The sequence below is a fragment of the Lycium ferocissimum genome, chromosome 4 (genome assembly GCF_029784015.1).
Source record: "Lycium ferocissimum isolate CSIRO_LF1 chromosome 4, AGI_CSIRO_Lferr_CH_V1, whole genome shotgun sequence".
Classification (NCBI taxonomy): domain Eukaryota; kingdom Viridiplantae; phylum Streptophyta; class Magnoliopsida; order Solanales; family Solanaceae; genus Lycium; species Lycium ferocissimum.
In genome coordinates, this window is record NC_081345.1 from 17,061,245 (window position 1) to 17,080,146 (window position 18,902).

The 18,902-nt window shown below is 32.4% G+C and overlaps 1 protein-coding gene across 2 annotated transcripts; it reads right to left on the bottom strand.

The window, feature by feature from the left end:
- Positions 1-7,842: 7,842 nt before the first annotated feature.
- LOC132051652 (NAC domain-containing protein 7-like) lies at positions 7,843-10,212 on the bottom strand. Of its 2 annotated transcripts, none has more exons than XM_059442813.1 (3): positions 10,000-10,212; positions 9,196-9,471; positions 7,843-8,650 (listed from the first exon to the last, which is right to left on the bottom strand). In XM_059442813.1, exons 1-3 carry the CDS (start codon positions 10,157-10,159, stop codon positions 8,049-8,051), a joined length of 1,038 nt encoding a protein of 345 aa, XP_059298796.1. In that variant the 5' UTR covers positions 10,160-10,212; the 3' UTR covers positions 7,843-8,048. The 2 variants fall into 2 exon arrangements, with proteins under 2 accessions (XP_059298796.1, XP_059298795.1); XM_059442812.1 differs by having other exon boundaries at positions 7,843-8,654; positions 9,200-9,471; positions 10,000-10,211.
- Positions 10,213-18,902: the final 8,690 nt, after the last annotated feature.

Here is an 18,902-nt window from a genome sequence, read left to right on the forward strand (position 1 = left end):
CGTCAGTTTGTTTGAAGCCACGCAGTTAAATGCTTTCCCTTGGGCCTACAGTTCTCTGAAAAATAATGAGGTACTTACCCGTTACTTGATGTTAGCGAATTCAAGATTTCTAGAATATGACGACACTACTAAATGTGGCCACATGTCCTTTAGGTGGCATGCTCCCTCATCACGGTAAAACATCTCGTACCGTCATCTAAAGTCGCTGGTATGCAAATCTGAGAACGTGTCCTCACCATTGGTGAGAGAGTGAAACAATGAGATTTAGAGCTCAAGCTGAATTAATTGCACACGATAATTTTTTTCTAGATATCAATAGCTTCTTAGGAAAGTACAGATGTCACCGATTCACAAGACTGTTAGATATTGCTCAAGGCTCATAAAATTGGTGAACCTAAGACTACGATACTAATTTGTCACGATTCAAAAAATTTTAAGTCGTGATGGCACTTACACCCAATTCAATAGATAAATCAATTTCAGTTTTAGCAATTAGTTCCTTACTAACAGATATATGGAAAACATATAAGAATAGTGACAATAAGGCTTAAGTCTGAATTTATCAATACACGAAAGTACAAGATGTCCCAAAGACATCAAGGGCACCTAAAACTGAAATTAATACTACACTTGTAAACAAGCCACCGTCTAGGAATAGAAAGACATTTACCCTTTTTTTTAAAAAAAAAAAAAAAAAAAAGAAGCAGAATCAGAATTTGGTGCTGCAGATTGGTCAGCAATTCCCTCCGAAACTCCAAGTACAACTCCCTAGAATCCTCCCCATGGTCTTCTATTTCTTACGTTAAAATCTACACATAAGAGTGTATCAAGCGTAGCATGAGTTTTTTTTTTCAAAAAAAAAAAAAAAAACATGTATCCAGTATCATAGACCTTAGAAAACTTAACGTTGATCTGTATTACTCAGATCTCAACAACTGATAAGATCAAGACAGAATACAGAATAATGTTATCCGAACAAGAGGAAATATATGAGAATCAACATGTAGGGATGTTATGCACAAATTCAGCTCAACACTTAAAATCGAGTTCCATAGAATTCACAGATTCAACATATATAGATGATATGCATAGTGGCGGATTCAGGATTTTGACTGTGGGGATTTAAAAATAAAAATGCAATGCATGGGATTTGAACTTGGAACCTCTAGGTGAATTTTGAACCCCCTAAACCACTGAATCAACATCTTTTCTTGTGTTCATTTTGTTCAAAATCTATGTATGTACATAAAATATACAAAAAAATACCTTACATAACAGTGTAACTTTTTGCCGAGGATGTTCGGTTGAACAGCCTCCCCGAGCCCTAGATCCGCCCCTAGGTATGTATAGATCTAACCCAACAACATATAGATTACACATAATCAGCGTATATAGATGCTAAGCACAGATCCAATCCATCAGCATGTAAAATGCACGAAATCAACATATATAGATGATATGCATAGAATCAACCAAGTCAATCTCAGACCAGTGCCTCGACATTCTACGTACGCCTGGACCAGATGGGATTTGCTTGACCTAACGATCCATGGGGGACAACCGTGTTGTCCATAAGCAGCACGAACAATCTCCACGTGTCGTAAGAACTATATCAACATACATATCAAACACTCATTACAGACGGTCTCAACGTGCATATCAACTCAGCACGAATAATCTCAACGTGCACTCATATCTAGCACAGACGGTCTCTGCGTGCTTATCTCATATCATTTTTCATATTTAATTATAATGACAAATCAAGCATGATATATCAAAAGTATGATTTTTAGCTAAACTATGACTTTTAGCTAAACATGTTAACCTGCATGCTTGTAGCTCTAACAGACATAACATAGCATCAATATTCATACACGTCTCATTTAGCATGTCATTTCTCATAATGTAACAATTAATCAAGCAATTAAGACACATAAGTCACATAAACCCGATATGTCACCTGGTGCCTGCATAAGTGGTCGTTACCATATGTACACGGTACCCCCTTACCCTCAATCTATTTCATGTTACTTAATTAGGAAAACATTTTCCTATTAGAAGTCAATTCTTAACTTACCTCAATCAAAGTGAATTTTTAAGTCATTCGGAAGCTCTACCGCGTTCAAATTCACCAAACGAGATCAATATATGAAAAAAAGATTTTACGATGTTAAACAAGTCCAGTGATACCCATATTACAATATAAAAATCCGACTAAAAAGTCAATTAAAAGAGTCAAATCCGATCCTCAGGGTCAAAATAAAAATTTTATTTCAAAATTGGGTTACCCATTCCTTACAGAATTCATATCTAAAATTTCAACCCAAAACGACTTTGAATCAACCTTCAAATTACTCAAAATCATCCTCTTAATTTTAGGACAATTTTTTTTTTTAAATTCCATCTTTGATTTCATATTCAAATGCTAAATTCAAGGTTATATACATGAAATAATCGTAGATTCAAAATATAATCACTTAACTCGAGCTTGTAGTAAAAATCTTGATCAAAATAACTTAAATTCAAACTCCCCAAATCCAAAAATAATTGAAATTCCCGTAATTCGGTCTTTTAAATAATGTCTAGATTTTCTTCTTCGCTATCGTGAAGAGTAACTGATACCCAACATATTTTTCCTTTTCGCTATCACGGAGAACAACCTCTGCACCAGAAAAATCAGAAATAATATTTTGTGCCAAAATGGTCATAACTCTCTCATGCTATCTTAGAATTCAACGATTTTTGTTGCTATAGTTCTAAAATCATGATTCGGATTTAATGGTTCAATCAAACCACAGTTAGTAACTCATTTGCTTCGTGTGGTACCGTTTACGGTTAAAATGACGTCCAAACATCAAATACAATCGCAACGCGATCAAAATCCGTCTAAAACAATCGGAATCTAACCAAAACTTGTAGACAAGTACAAAATCATCAAATGAACTTGTTGGAACTTTTAGATCATGAATCCAGACTCCTTTAATCAAATATTTGAACGCGGTCAACTCTTATTTTCAAAGTCAGTTTTCAAATTACGCATCCGAATAACTTTTGAGCCCTTCGGGACCCGTCCAAACTATCCAACTAAGTCCCAAAACAACCAACCTATAGGAACTTACAAACCTCGATTCCGAGCCCCTTAACTCCAAATGTTGACTGTCGTAAATTCTTATTTTATTGAAGAACCAGGTCAATCAACTTCTATTTAGACTTCTATTGATTATTAATTCAACTCTAAGGACTCCTAGCAGCAAACTAGCATAAAAAGGGCCCATAGAGAGACAGGAGATGTAGGAACAGCCAAATTGATCGACCAACAAATGATAGGCCAGATAGATGGGCTCATTTGACTAATTAATGATCCCTGGGCCTACCTAGCACGGTTGTCCTTAGAATAGGGGACTGGTTGATCGGAAAGTTCAAGCAAGAGTAGGACATTCCATACAAATCTTTCTGATCCACTAGCTAGTGGTCCTCTCCTTAGAATCAAGTGGCTTTCAGCTCCTCTTAAATCCTATTTTTTCATTGACAGGTAGGGTGAATTCTAAGGTTCCGTATTCCGGTTGTAAAGCAGAAGAAGAGGGAGAATAGGCGGCCCCCACTAGCAGCCCGTGTTTCCGATTCCGAAACCTCTAGGTTTTGGTTTTCTTTGCCGTAGTGCATCCGGTTCCTCGAAACCCATGCCGCCTGTTCCCGCAAATCATAAATCACATGTTGAAGCTACGAAAAACATGCACAAAAACTATGAACTTCTTTTCAAATTTTTGAGATAAAAAAGGGTCCTAATACTCAAAACGACCGGTGGATCGTTACATTAAGATAACCAACAGAGCTTATTGGGAAATAAATATCATTATTCTTTATATTTTTTAAAGAAGATCGATGGATGTCCACCGGTTAATCTCATGTGAAAATGCATCAAACTATGAACTTTTTTTCAAATATTTAAAGGAAAACGACGAAAGTCTGTTGGTTAATTTCGAACAAAAAATACACCAAAAAATGAAGTCTTTTATTCATGTCGATCTTTTGAGTGGAATGTTTTTTTACGGTATTCGATTTCAGGTCTAGTTTTAGAAATCCATCACTTGCATTATTCCACTACAATGCCGGCTTTAAAGATTATCGTTGAAATTCTATTGTGTGTCGTTTCCGAGCTTTTGCTGATTCTAGCAAATGTCTAGAGCTTGAAATTTTCGATTTAGCTAGGGCATACAAGTATGTGGTTTTTTTGTAAAATTTCTTCGGGGGAAGTAGTCGCCCCAGTTGACTGATTAGGCGGCCGATCCAAACACACCGAAACAAGCCCGACCATCGTCTCTATGGTGGGACGAGTGTATATCAAATGGGGAAACTAGAGAGCATAAGTTAGAGACACGTGTGTCTTAACTGTAATTTAAAAAAAAAAAGTGGTTTTAAACATAACATGTGGATGTCAGTGTTAAAGAAACATACTAGAAAAAAAAAAAATGTACGACACGTAAATAGACACGCAGGGAATAAATATTAATGCAATATATAATGGAAGAAAAGTTTTTTGGTATTTTAATTTAGTGAGTGGAAAGAAGAGCATAATAGCAGTCACATGGGAGTTCCTCCTTTTATGATGTTAACTTCATTCACACTCCAAAACATTACTTGGAAACCTCAATCATAATTCCCAGGTGCTCATCACATCTTCATGCCATGCGTATACCTATTTTGGTTTTTGATTTATGTGACCCCTTTTCAAACTCATTGACTTTGAAAATATATTTTTTGTCCTATAGGATATCATTCTGTTAACAAAATTATTCCTGTACTCCTTGCTTTCTAAAGTTCCAAAGATTGTGGTCAATGAGTAAAGAAAACATAGTAAATGAGTATGTTTCTGGAAAAAAAGAAATTCCATTTTCTTGAAAAAGACCATTATCTCTAGCAGACTAATGCCATATCCAAATAACTTGGACACTACATATGTTTTCACTGTATTTATAAGAAAATATTGTGACAATCGACTCTCTTAATTTCATTTATTCTCATGGTTACTTTCAAGTTCTTCAGCAACTTTGCAGAATTACTGTATGAGAAGCTAGATATTGTTTCTGTAAGTATTATTCCCCTTATTTATCTCTTTCATCTTCTTCCATGGATTCTTCAGAGCATGTTTTTGCATGCATTAGAAGTAAGCAAGTAGCACTTAATTTGGTTCAAATTTTGTAATTATCTTAAGAAATTCATTGAATATGTACAAATTAATTAATATAGAACTCAATAACTTAAAAAGACTTTAGAATCGGCAAGTTTCAAATCCTGGCTCCGTCTTTGAGTGCCATGGATACTCTTTAAGACCCTGAATGTATATAGATACTATTACGTTTGAACTTGTTTCAAAGAACTCAAAATCTAATCAACTACCTACTCCTATTAATTTGAATTCGGTGTTTATCTTTGTCACTTAATCTGCTCGTGTTCCAAAGACTTGCATGCAACTGAAATTGCTTACTTAGCCCAAGCTTTAAGCTTAAGTATATAGAATTTAACATGCAATAGATTTAGAATCAGCAATTAGTATTAGTATCATTTTGCAGACATTTACGTTCTTATCTTGCCAGTAGAGGAAAATTCAAGATTTAAACTTTATGATTTCGAGTTTGAAATTTTACCACGCACTAGCCATTTGATTTATTGAGTTTAAAATCAATTACACTGGTTTAGTGAATCTTTAACGCCTATACAAGATTTGAGTCAAAACTAGTATTGGGTTTGGATGAACGGCCATAAGTAACGGTACTCTACATCCGCCTCTGATTGACAGAACCCCACCCACGCTAAGTGGTCTAGGGGTATATAAGTACTCTGACTAGGGTTAGATTGCTTCTTAGGGTTTTTTTCTTTTCTATGAAGAATGAAAAAGTTTTTACGCAAAGCTATTTCAACCAGCAATGGGACAAGTCTTAACTCCAAAGGAACGTAATAGTAGTATACTTTTGTCAGGAATAGCAATTTTGTTACATAAGAAATCTATATTTTCTTTAGGAAATGTTTTGTCCATAATGGGTTGTCACAAATCCATTGGTCATTTTATTACTAGCTATTATTAGCGTACTATAGTAGTATTAACTTAGTTTAACATCATGCCTACGGGTTCCTCCCTTGTTACTCCTAAGGGCACTTTCTCTTGTAATGATAAATATTAGTTATGTGTACTTGTAATATTTAGTTTCCAATCAAGAACAAATAGAAACTCTTTCTTATCTGATTCCTCGCCTTTTTTTTTTTTGCTTTAAGCCTCTGTATCTAAAATTTATCGACTCAATTAATTTGAATTCACTTCAGATAAGACCATTGAAGGACAATTAATTATAACTCTTCTTTATTTTGACTACTCATGCATTTTTTTTTTGTTGCTTTAAGCATTTGTATCAAGATTTTACTAAACCAACTAATCTGAATTCGCATTAGGTAGGCCCACTAAAGGTTTTTCATTTACAAGTATTGGACTTGAAACCTCTCGATAAAGCTTTAAAGGTGAAAGGACCTTGATCATCCTACCACACCTCTCGATGATTCTTAAATTCATGCTCATAATTGTCCAAAGAATTAATTAGTCCTTTCCAATAATGCAAGTATTTTTGGACTAGAGTTTAAGTGTTCGCTCTTCGTCCCTGATTTATAACGATCTTTCTTTATTTTAGCAGCGGCCTCTTGCAGTAGCTTTTATCAGGACGAATACTCGGTCTAAATAAGAATTTAACTTCTATACACACGAAGTTAGGAATTTTGTTAGGATGTTTAAAGATTATTAAATATATATGTACGTATAAGAAATACTCCCTAGCTCCGTCCCAATTCATGGGACTTCTTTTGAATTTTGAGAGTCAAACGGATTTTTTCTTTGACCGCGATCTTTTCATATGCCTTTTAAATATACTATCAGACTTATAGTATTTTTTTAATGTAGTTTCCAAATATGTAAATTTTATTTCAAAAAACTTTAAAGATTTCAAATCCAAAAATTAAAAAATTTAATTCTCGAAATGCGAACGATGCCATATAAATTGAGAAAGAGAGTAACATTTAGCCTATATAACTGATCTAATGGCATACACAACTATGCCCCTGTACACTAGTGACATACCAGAATATACAAGTGGATTAATCGTCCAAGAAGAGGAGTTCCTCTAATTCTATAAAACTTTCTAGAAGATTCTTGAATATTATTCTAAAAAAATCGGATTGCTCAGTATTCCATCAATTAATAACCCAAGGTTTGAGACATTTATTAACTGAAAAACAAATCCACCGGGGCAAATGTAAAAGATTCCACATCTACCATTTTCGAACCACTTTTTCCATTAGAGTAAAAGCTTTCTTATGCCATTTTTGAACCAAATCCACCGGGGCAAATTTAAAAGATTTCACATCTACCATTTTCGAACCACTTTTTCCATTAGAGTAAAAGCTTTCTTATACATGGTTCCGTCACTGCTATACACTTACACAAATTATATGAGATATTTTTTTACATTATCACGTAGCTTGAATGATAATTACAGTAACAACTCACACTAAATAAAATCGATAACTTAAAAAAAAATAAGACATGCAACCTGCTATAATTACTGGTTAAATAATGCTGACAATGTAATAAATATTACAACCTTAGTATATAAATTGAAAAGGAGAGTAGATATTATTATTACTTGAATATGATTTAATAGCAATTTAAACAGCCGGAAATAGTCGGCTGGTTATACTACATAAACAAAGCAATGGCTATGACCATAACAAAGATATTTAGCCATATGCTTTACACAATGTCAATGCATGCTGCCAATTATAACTCCATGCAGCACCATATATAATAGACCTATAGCTTCATCACTATGATCAGTTAATCATCATCTTAAGTTAATACAATTAGAAATAATGTCGTACAATTTCTATACATTTTATAATGTACACATATATCTTCAGATATTTTTCAATCAATAAGGATACTGTACTTAATTCCTCCTATGATATTGTTGAGCAGTAACTTATTATTAGGTGGATTTAATTTCACTTCACTTCCACAGATCAATTTGAGAACTTGAAGATGCTGTAGAGGTATTTTCCGGGGCCATTTCTTGCTTGTTCATATTCCCATCATCGCCCGTGGCCTGAAATGTGGTTGTTGCATTTGATGAGTAGTTATTATTTTCATCTTCTTGGCTAAGTTGAGAAGCTACAAATTTATCGAGTACTCGCCAATCGGTCAGTTGATCTGCAACTTGCTCATTATTTGCAAACGTAGGAGGGATACGTTCTTGTGTGAGCATTGATGATTGATTAACATTAATGCCAAATACTGGCATTGGGCTGCAACTTATTGTACCAGGAGGTGCTGCTACAAGTTTAGAATTAGTTTCTAAAAGAGGAAGTTGATGAAGAAATTGGTGGTGATTTTGATGATGAGGTGGGATTTGGTAGTGCAAATTATCGAGTTCCTTCTTGCAATTAGGGTAATTATTAGGATAGTGGTTAATGTAATTTGGTTTGGGGGAGTCCATGTCTTGCATGAATGATAGTTGATCATCATACCAAATTGGTGAACCATGCTCACTAGTATCCATCCTCATGCCAGCTGCTATTTTCTTCTTGAACACTCTACATATAACCCATCCTTCTTCCTGTCTTGGTATGATATAATATTAATGAGTGAATCTTTGTATACTTTTAATAACACAAAAGATAGGACGATTAATTAATTAACACCTATATATAATGAAGAAGCAATAAATTCATAAATTAATTAGTTCCCTACAACATTAATTTGATGAAGAAGTTGTTTCACAAAAATCTAGGCATTTGGACAAAACTTGGTTGAGGTTGAAAAAGAAGTGTACAATTTGAAATGAAAGTTGTGTTTACACATGAGCTTCACCTAGGAAAAAAAGAACTGAAGATTTGTAGGCAGAAATCATTATTTTACTTGAAATTCTCCTCAAATCAGTATTTCAATATTTCAAAATGAAGTTCGGTATTTGCAAATAATTAATGATGGCTAAATTCGTGGTTGCAAATATTGATTTAAGTATTTGCATATACTAAGATATTACTCAGGAAAAAAGATGAAGTCTCCTACATCATTTATGAAGTAATTTCCAATTCTTAGGTTCCATTAATTGGAAAAAATTTGTGCTCAACCATAGTGAAACAAGAAAATATAACTTGCCTGAGGAGCACCATTTGGATCAGACTCAAGTCGATATTCATGCATAATAAAGTCAGATTTTTGTCCATTTGGAGCCCTCCCTTTATAATACACCAATGTCTTCCTCATCCCAATCAAGTCATGCTTAGAATATATAGCCTTGTCCCTTCCTGTTGCTTTCCAGAATCCTGCTGCTGTTGCTCTATTTGTTCTTGTTCCTGTTGGATATTTCTTGTCTTTGTGGCTGAAAAAGTACCAATCACTCTGTTCTTCTGTCCCCATTCTGCATAACTCTATTCACAGTTTCATCCTTATGAGATTGAATTTTGGTTATGATTATCAAACATGCATACGCTTAATAACTTCTATACAAGACAATTAATGAAGAAGAACACTATCAGGTCTACTAAAAGATAATGACAGGTGATATTTCATAAGAAATGAAATTATATACTCCATTCTTTTCAATTTATGTCACATTATTTCCTTATTACTCCGTTCCTCTGTTTATGTGACACTTTCTTCATTTGCAAACTACTTTTTCACTTCCTATTCTACTGTCAATAAGAATTTTTTATAGTCATACAAATGTTATAGCATGTTCAATATTACAAGTTTCAAAAATCTTTATTTCTTTGATAAACTACGTGCCTATTCAAACTATGTGACACAAATTAGAAAGGAGAGAGTAGTAATATGGAAATAAGACAAATGACCTGCCACAAGAGATTAAAATATATTGATAGTGCAAACATTTTTTAGACTGTCAGCATTTATGAGTTAAGTCCATCTGGGACATTACTTGACGGGTAAATAAGTACCTTGAAGATCCCATGGCTCAATTTTGTAGAGATCGATGTCTTTAATAACATCAAGGTCAATCCTTCTGGAGGTGATTTTCTTCCTAAGGTAATAATCGACAAGTTCTTCATCAGTTGGGTGAAACCGGAAACCTGGAGGAACATGTGAGAAGGAGTTCATGATCTCTCACTCAAATGTGTAACCTGCATATTCATGAAACGTATTAGCATTTCAGTTAGATCAAAGCCCGGAGATGAGATAAAAATGTAAACAGTAAATCTATCACTATATATTTATTACCAAGATTATACTATGAAATTTTCACTAGGGGGTGCAACTGACCAGTTTCTAAACTTTTAATCAGTGTTCTTAAGTTCGATCAATTGCTTAAGCTGTTAGAGCGATCGTACTTTATTTACTTAATTATCTTATTAACAAGTACTATAAATCAAGATGCTACACATCTGATCAACAAGGGCGAACTACATGAAACACCAATAGACTTGATCAATCAATTAAGCATATAAAAATTCAGTTAATTTTATTTGCATATATCTATATTCCGAATAAATGATGTGGGACTCGTTTTCTTGTATATCATGAGATGCAATGAATAAAGGATGACTCCATTTCTTGTTGAACTTGAATATTCCTCAATTAAAAAATTAGCCAAATAAATTCGATTAATTCCAGCAATTGTAATAACAAGTGAAAATTAATATCCAAATGAACAGGACAACAAGTTAATGATGAGGAAAAATTTTGAGAAAGCCGCAAAAAAACCAAAGGAAAAAAATAAAACGAAGACCTACATAGTAATTCGAAATGCAATATAAAACTCCTACAAATTTGACACAAGTGTGTAGATCTAAATAGATTTTTTTTAAAAAAAAATGGAGAAACCCTTTTGATAATTAAAATTGAGTCCACTCTTGCCTTAAACGATAAGCATAATTTAATTGATGCTTCTACTTTTGTGGAATGATACAATATCTCCAGTCATGAAATTATAGGTTGCGGTTTGCCACTTTATATAGGCATTTCGAATCACGTGCTGATTTAGTTTACCGTAATATTCTTCAACTATTTGTTTGGTTAATTAACTTAACAGGTTATGGAAAAAGAATAACAAAATAAAATTCATTTTTAAGATGGTACTATAAAGTTGAGATTGTGCAATTCCTAAAGGAAAATAGCACGATCAATATTCTTTTTTACCAAAAGAAAACAACAAAATAAGATCTTCAGTGATCCATTTAACTATTTGTTTGGTTAATTTAGAAAACAGGTTATGACAAAGAATAAAATAAAAAATAAACCACGAACGAGTAACCTGGATTTCCAGATTTACAAGTAATAATTTGAAGAACAAAAAAAAAAAAAAATACACATTTCCCGTTTCCTAGAGGACTTATAAATTAGCTAGAACTTATGAGTTCATTAACGGAGGTAACTACTTGTTCCTGAGAAAGATTTTTTGTTAAAATTTAAAAACCGATAATTAAGACTCTTAAGACAAACAATTAAACCCGCGCGCACACACAACTAAGACTTATAATGTGTAAGAATATTGACGTGAGTTAACCACAAAATATGCGTGGATTCAATTCCTATATCCCATAGGTTTAAAAATGAAATGAAACAAGAAGACATTAACCCACAACATACAAGAGAAAGAGAGAGAGAGAGAGACTTTTTTGGAAACAAATTTCACTAGAAATATCATCGTATGTAATATGATGCATTAGTATATATAATCCAAGATGGATGTAACCTTTGGGTTATGGGATCATCTAGATTCGGAATTTATAGCACAGAGTATACACTTATAAATAAAAACCTACTAAAAACTCAATAAATATTAGATCTGAATCGATAATTTTAACAATATAATCAATTAGTACTAATAAGTTTTATAAGTTGAGTTTATTAAATTTAAATTATGAATTTACCTCCGATTGTAATACTATATGTTTTAAAGAAAAAGAAAGCAAGGCAACGAGCAAGACCTTCTCAATGAAACAAATCTTAATTTTCAAATGACAGATCTGAGGAGAGTCAATATTGAGCAGCACAGAATCAAAGTGTTGAAGAGGAATTTGAATTTGTAGCCCGAAAGTCAGCGATCTTCCGAGAAGAAGAAAATGGTCAACTGCAGTACCAAGAACTTAGAAAAAGACAAAAGTGGAGAGACAGCAAAAAGACAAACACTGAAAAATCAAACTTTTTGATATCCTCGGGATTTGGAATCCTTATAACTCCCACAAGAACAAACTGGGATTTCGAGTTTGGCTGTCTTTTGGACCAAATCCCGAGGAAAGAATAACAGTAGGAAATGAGACAAATGAACTCAAGAAAAAAGAAAAAAAAGGGGGCAGAGAGAATGGAAGAAGGATGAAGAAATAGGGTTATATATACTATAAAGCCACCCCCACCAAACAAATAAACCCTAATGATGAAGGATCTCTGTTTAGTAACTAGCTAGCTACACTTTTGATTTATTTTATTTATTTGATCATATGCTTTCATTGTCTCTTTCTTTTACCATCATATAATATATATTAATATTAGCTAAATTGCTGGGAAAGCTTTAGGGCGCGATAAAAGGTGGCGCAAAATTGGTAAATAGAGAGAGACAGAAGCATCGTGTGGGCAACTGCCACCTCCACTCACCAGCCATTGATTGTGACTCTCTTCTTAATTCTCTACTTTTAAGTCTGTTTTTGTTTTTAGTTAAAGCTTATAGACATGACTGATAAAGAGAATGTTTTCTTTTAATAATTAGGTCTAAGTCTTTTTGGATGTTACATAAGAAAAAAGATGAAAATGAAAGGAGGGTAACGGGGCGTCAAAAACAGTAACGGCGCAGACCAATCAGCTTATATATTAGATTGAATATAACGGGTATCCATTAAAAATAAATGAGTTTAAGTTCTTTCAGGTCATCCAAACATTATATTACATCATTTATTTTTAATATGATATTTGTAATCTTAAATAATATAGGGTACCTGCTACAACAGGTAAATGTGATATGATGGTATAAAAGTTTAATTTCTTACACAGATAATGTGTATAACTTAAACTCTTTACACAACCATTTCACTTAAAATTAAGATAAATTTCTATGATAGATAATAATTAGTGGATTAAGCTATATACGCTGGTAATATTAAAATCTTTTACACTAATATAATTTAACATGTGATAATTTGTTATCATTTTTATCAGGTTACAAATTAGTAATATTTTTCATAGAATTCCATATTTTCCAGATGTCCATTAATAGCACTTAATATAACTATTCAATATAGTTGGTTAGACTACACTATCAATGTAGAAAAAAAAAAAGGTTTTACATTCTCAGTTTATATAACTGAAATCCAAAATGAATATGCAATAAATAATTTAAGCATCTTGTTGTTATTTGGTGACGTAATGGAACAGTGTCCTTGAAGGAATTTAAGGATCTTGGACCGTTGCTCGTCTAAAAGAGGTAAGAAATTGCTCAAACAGTGGCCAACAATATGCTTTGTCCTAGCTAGTCCCTACCTTTTCTTTCCCATTACTGAAATTTTAGCTACTTGGAACCAACAAGCTACCGATTCATTCACTGATCTCTATTATTTCATGGATATAGGGCTTCAATTCACTGCACTATATATCTTTTTTCAACTTTTGAGTCCATCGTACAATAGTATGTGATATTTTTCTTATCTTCACTAATTAATCTGACCAATGTTTGTAAAGAAATATATGAGTATGTGTTGTGTCCCAACATGATTGAAGAGTAGTGTCCGTGACCAATACGTTTCCTGCACCACTACCCACTCTCATCATTATACAGCGTTTATATGTTGCCTACTAATAATTCTTGATTTATTTTTTGTTGCTACCTAGCTACATATTTTCGTGCAACCTTGTCAAATGGTAGATCGAAGACAAGTAATTTTCAGTCACTTCGCCCCCCTTAGCTGCATATCAATGCTCACCATGGTAGTTTAAAAACAATGAACTACCATGGCGAGCATTGATATGCAGCAGGAAAGTCAACCTAACTTCTCTGAATTTTAATTATTGATGTCATCATTTTATATAGGTAATAGAGTATTTAATTTAGAAAATAATCTGTTTTTCAAAAAAATTTAGAAAATAATCCAGATTTACCTTATAGGACAAAAAATATACTCCAATTTTTTAATTAAAAAATAGTTTTCCGTGGCTATTCGTCGAAATCTTTTCGTGCGGAATTGATTTTCTGACGAGTCGTCCCTTCGATACAAGAAATATAGAACATTAAATTTTTAGATAAATAACTCTCCGATGGCTATTGACGTGTTTTCAATAGATAAAATGTCTGGTAATTTCTGTAAAAATATAAAAGATATACAAATGAATTTACCCGATATTTAAGTTATTGACAGATCCTGAGCGAAAATATCGGATCCTGGTGAAGAACTGCGCTGAAAAAATTAAAGAAACATTTTTCATTTGTGGCCAGGGGATCTTGAGTCTAATTTAACTCCAAAAGCTAGCTCAAAGAGAAAAGGATTGCTGAAGCCATATAAAGAGACCATCCATCCCTTGGGTGAGTGATGTGGGACACTTAGCAAAATTCAATAACATTATAATTCCACTAGTAGATCTGGAGAGGGTGGTATGTACGTAGATCTTATCCCTACCTTGTGAAGGTAGAGAGATTGTTTAATTTCCGATAAACCCTGAAGACAAAAGCATATCAAAGCGAGTCTGAGAAGGACAGTAGTGAAGGAAATGAGACTAATTAGTTGAAAGAATAGAAGAATTTTAAGCATTAATAGTGAGTAATATGGTAGTGAAGGGTGACCATAGGTACAAAATTTACCCGCGTAGAGCTAATGATCAATGAATACAAGACATAGTTTCATATTCAAATTTATCACCTAACTATAATTAAATGATAGGTATAAACATCCGGTGCAAGTAATTAAATTAGATTACTTGCAAATTGACAAGCGGCTAAAAGTAAATTGACTGTCTAGCTGAACAAGACAAATAGACGAGTTGAATCTTTAAGAAGTACGCTATTTTTGTCCAGATCGACTGTCACAACTTAGAGAAAAAAATTAGAAATACTTAGAATTGTACTCACATATTAATCAATGAATTTGTTCCATTTAGTTTTATTTCAAAATTACTATTGTTTCTGTGAAATTTAATTTATGGTGAACAATACAATTAAAATTTTCAGAAATTCTGGAAACAAACGAAAAAAAAAAAAAGTACATGTGATCAAAAGAGTGCAACATAGATGACGTGCGGTGGTCCTATGGGGGTGAACTTTTTTCTGTATCCAATTATGCCAATTCATTTTGTAGTAACATTTTAATTTACCTTTTGCTATATCATGTTACCTAATTATAGTTTTGTCTTTCAATCTCAACAAATGTACAATGGAGATAATAAGAGGGAGAATAGGAATTAGTTTCAAATTTATAGACTAATGTCTAAAAAAGTGATTAATTTTTGCAAACAGCAAGTAATATTGTACACCAATGCACCATATACCAGACTACCAGAGTGCTTTTTCCTTTCCCCTGTTGACAACTTGACATACTACAAGCAAAGAGACAAGTTTATATAGGCATTTCATTTCACTTGCTTATTCTGGTTTTATTTATACAAAAATGAAAAAAGAAGCTGTGTGTGTACATCGTCAACACCTATTGGAAAGACCTATTAATGTCGAATCACAAGTGGATCTATTTCTTTCCTACAAAGGATTGCGCGTTTGGAATGGGGCATAAACTTTTGCACTTAACAATCTAAGATTTAAAAGGTCCAAACATATTCCAAACAATTGAAAAGGTTAGTATATTTCTATAGGGTTAACAATTAAACTCCTCCCTCAACTTTGAACAATAGACATTCTTCCCCCTTTATTCTAATTGACTTTTTAAAATTCCTATTTTACCCTTACATTATCAACTTTTGTCTTCTTCTTCTTCTTCGTCTTCTTTTTCTTACTTTTTTAAAATCATGATATTCTTCATTTTTTTTTTATCTATGTAACAAATTTCCTATAAAAAATAAATATTACCTTCTGGGTGAAAAAAAAATTGAAAAATATTAATTGAGTATATAAGTTAATAATGATTTATAATGAAACAAATTACCAGAATAAAATAATTAATTTTATTTATAACAATCAAAACTCTAATATCTATTTCTACAACTAAAAATATCAGGCAATAATAGCTAATGCAGCTAATACAACAACAAAAATTAATACAATAGAGACAAATTCTTAAAAATTATTTATTTATGTTGTAAATGAATTTTAAATTATAATTTAAGAAATATTCCATTAATGACAACCAAAACTTGTTTATTTTTATGGACAATAGAGGATAAGAGAGACGGAAGATCTAATTATACATAGACATGCTTGTACATACATATACACATACTTAATACATATGTTGAAATAATTTATAAATATTACTATACTTGGGTAATAAAATTTTCAGTTACAAAAAAAAAAAAAAAAATGAGATAACAATCATAAAAAATAGCACTAGATTTTGTGACAAATTCATAAAAGTGTTATTCCACGTATAATGTTAATGAATTTAAACAAGAATTTATGAATACCTAAGTTAATTTTTTTATATTAAATGTATTATATAAATAGAGGGTTGAAAATAACAAGGACGAAATAGACATTGCATAGGATAAAGGGGGGAGGAATGACTATTGTTCAATGTTGAGAAGGGAATTTAATTTTTTAAGCAAAACTGGGGGATGAAAATGATTTTCACCCATTTCTATGTGACTTTCACTATATATAAGCAGAGGTGGATCCAGGATTTGGAAGTTCCGGGTGCCACACCCGCTTTGAGCAGTAGCTTACAACAACGGTATCCTATGTTGTTCCGACGTCCAACAAGCACTTGTCGATATTTTTGAAGAGTCCGAGTAACATAGAGTCATAGACGGTATCAACATTTAAAAAGCAATAAGTAAACTTTATCATTAATTTTGTAAACAGGGAGATCCTTGATTGTTGGTGTATTTTAGTCTTTAGTTCGAAGAGGATGAGAGCTCTATTCTACTTAATTTCAAATTTTTAACAATAGAAGTTCACTTGAATATTTGTTTTTTTTAAAAAAAAAAAAAAAGAAGAAGAAAACTGACCACTATAAGACACATTGAGCTTCTAACCAGCAAGCCAGGAAGCAATTTTAGCTTGCTGGTGTCCGTCTACTAGATTACAATGTCCTGCACAGCACGCTAAAATAGTTATAAGAAATGCAGCAGATGGGATTCGAACTCGCGTACAAGGAATGCAAAACTTAACTCTTGGCCACTAGCACCATGAGTTGCATTGTTACTACGGGTGGTACGGGTTATATTTATACTATTTTTCATACATTTATACATATATATACAGAGTTTCAATTGAGATGTCCGGGTGTCGTGGCATCCCCAACCTTGTACATAGATCCGCCCCTGTATATAAGTCAAATCAGATTAATTTTCCTACAATGACAAAACAATTAGTGAAAGGGAATTTGAGACACAAGATAGTGATGTAGATTTTCATGAATTGAAGATAAATAAAGCCCAAATATAAACAAATATCAAATATTTGAACCTTTTAAGTTTTAATTCCTCCATTAGTAAATAATAACTATTATTTTGTTTCCTATATCGAACACGTGTTCAAGAAAATAATTGTTCTTTTTGTAAAACACAATATGTACGACCTGAAGTTTTCAAAAAATTAATTCGACTCAACCAAACACACATGTAAACATTTCACTTGAATTCGACTCAACATATTGTCTACCGAATTTAGTTTACTCCTTTTGTCCCAATTTATATGATGTAGTTCACTTTTTGAGAGTCAAACATGAAAAAATTATACCGCGATTTATTCATATGTTCTTTCAATATTTTAAATTATTAATTATTATGACTTATACTCCCTCCATCCCAATTTAAGTGTCATGTCTTAGTTTGACTAGACTCAAAGTTTAAGGAATAAAGACTTTTGAATCTTATAGTCCTAAATTAAAAATGTGTGTAATGTACTAAAATATATTTTGAATCTTGTGGTTTTAAACTTAACATTTAGGAGGTTTGAATTGTCAACTTATTAAATATAAAACGAGACACTATTTTTGAAACATATCAAAAAGAAAAGTAAGACACTTAAATTGGAATAGAGGGAGTAATACTTTTTATGTAGCTTTTAAATATGTAATTTTTCAAAAAACTTAAAACGTGTATGTCCGAATTCACTATCAAAATAAAAAAGTTTGATTCTCGAAATTCGAATTATGTCATATAAATTGGGACGGAGGGAGTATATCTAGAGGTGTTCATGGTTCGGTTTGGGTCGGTTATTGATTAAAACCATAACCAAACCAATTTAGTCGGTTTCTAAATGTCTAACACCACAACCAAACCAAATAAAATAATAACCACCGAATTGGTTATTGTCGGTTTAGTTCAATTTTTCGGTTTATGACTAGCAGCCATGAGACTTATCAGTAAAACATTAAAAAGTTGAAAAAGACATGTCTTTTTTTGGTTCAAACGATAAATTTTATTTATAGTTTAAGGTGGAATATACATCATAGAAATATTTTCACTATTAGTGATAGTGTAGTACTCAAGTTATCCAAAGTTGCTAAACTATTACATATAGAGCTAAAAACTAACTTAGTAGTGGCTGCACCATTTTTGTCATCTTAATACACATACCTGAAAATAAAGTAGAGCGTAGGAGCTTTTAGTTTTTGTTACAAACATACATATTATAAATTAAACATAAAGACTACCTAAAATTAAAATTAAAAGATATGAAATAAAAAAACTTTGTGTAATGATCGCAAACTTTGGGCAGTACTTGCATTTTGCCCTCTTCTCTCATTTT

Bases quoted from the DNA above. Each gene is read 5' to 3' on its own strand.
- LOC132051652 (XM_059442813.1), bottom strand. From the start codon at position 10,159: ATGAACTCCTTCTCACATGTTCCTCCAGGTTTCCGGTTTCACCCAACT. The intron at 9,472-9,999 runs GTACTTATTTAC...AACTGTGAATAG, and splicing joins TGAGCCATGGGATCTTCAAG to AGTTATGCAGAATGGGGACA. The intron at 8,651-9,195 runs GTTATATTTTCT...CAAGACAGGAAG, and splicing joins AAATGGTGCTCCTCAGGCAA to AAGGATGGGTTATATGTAGA.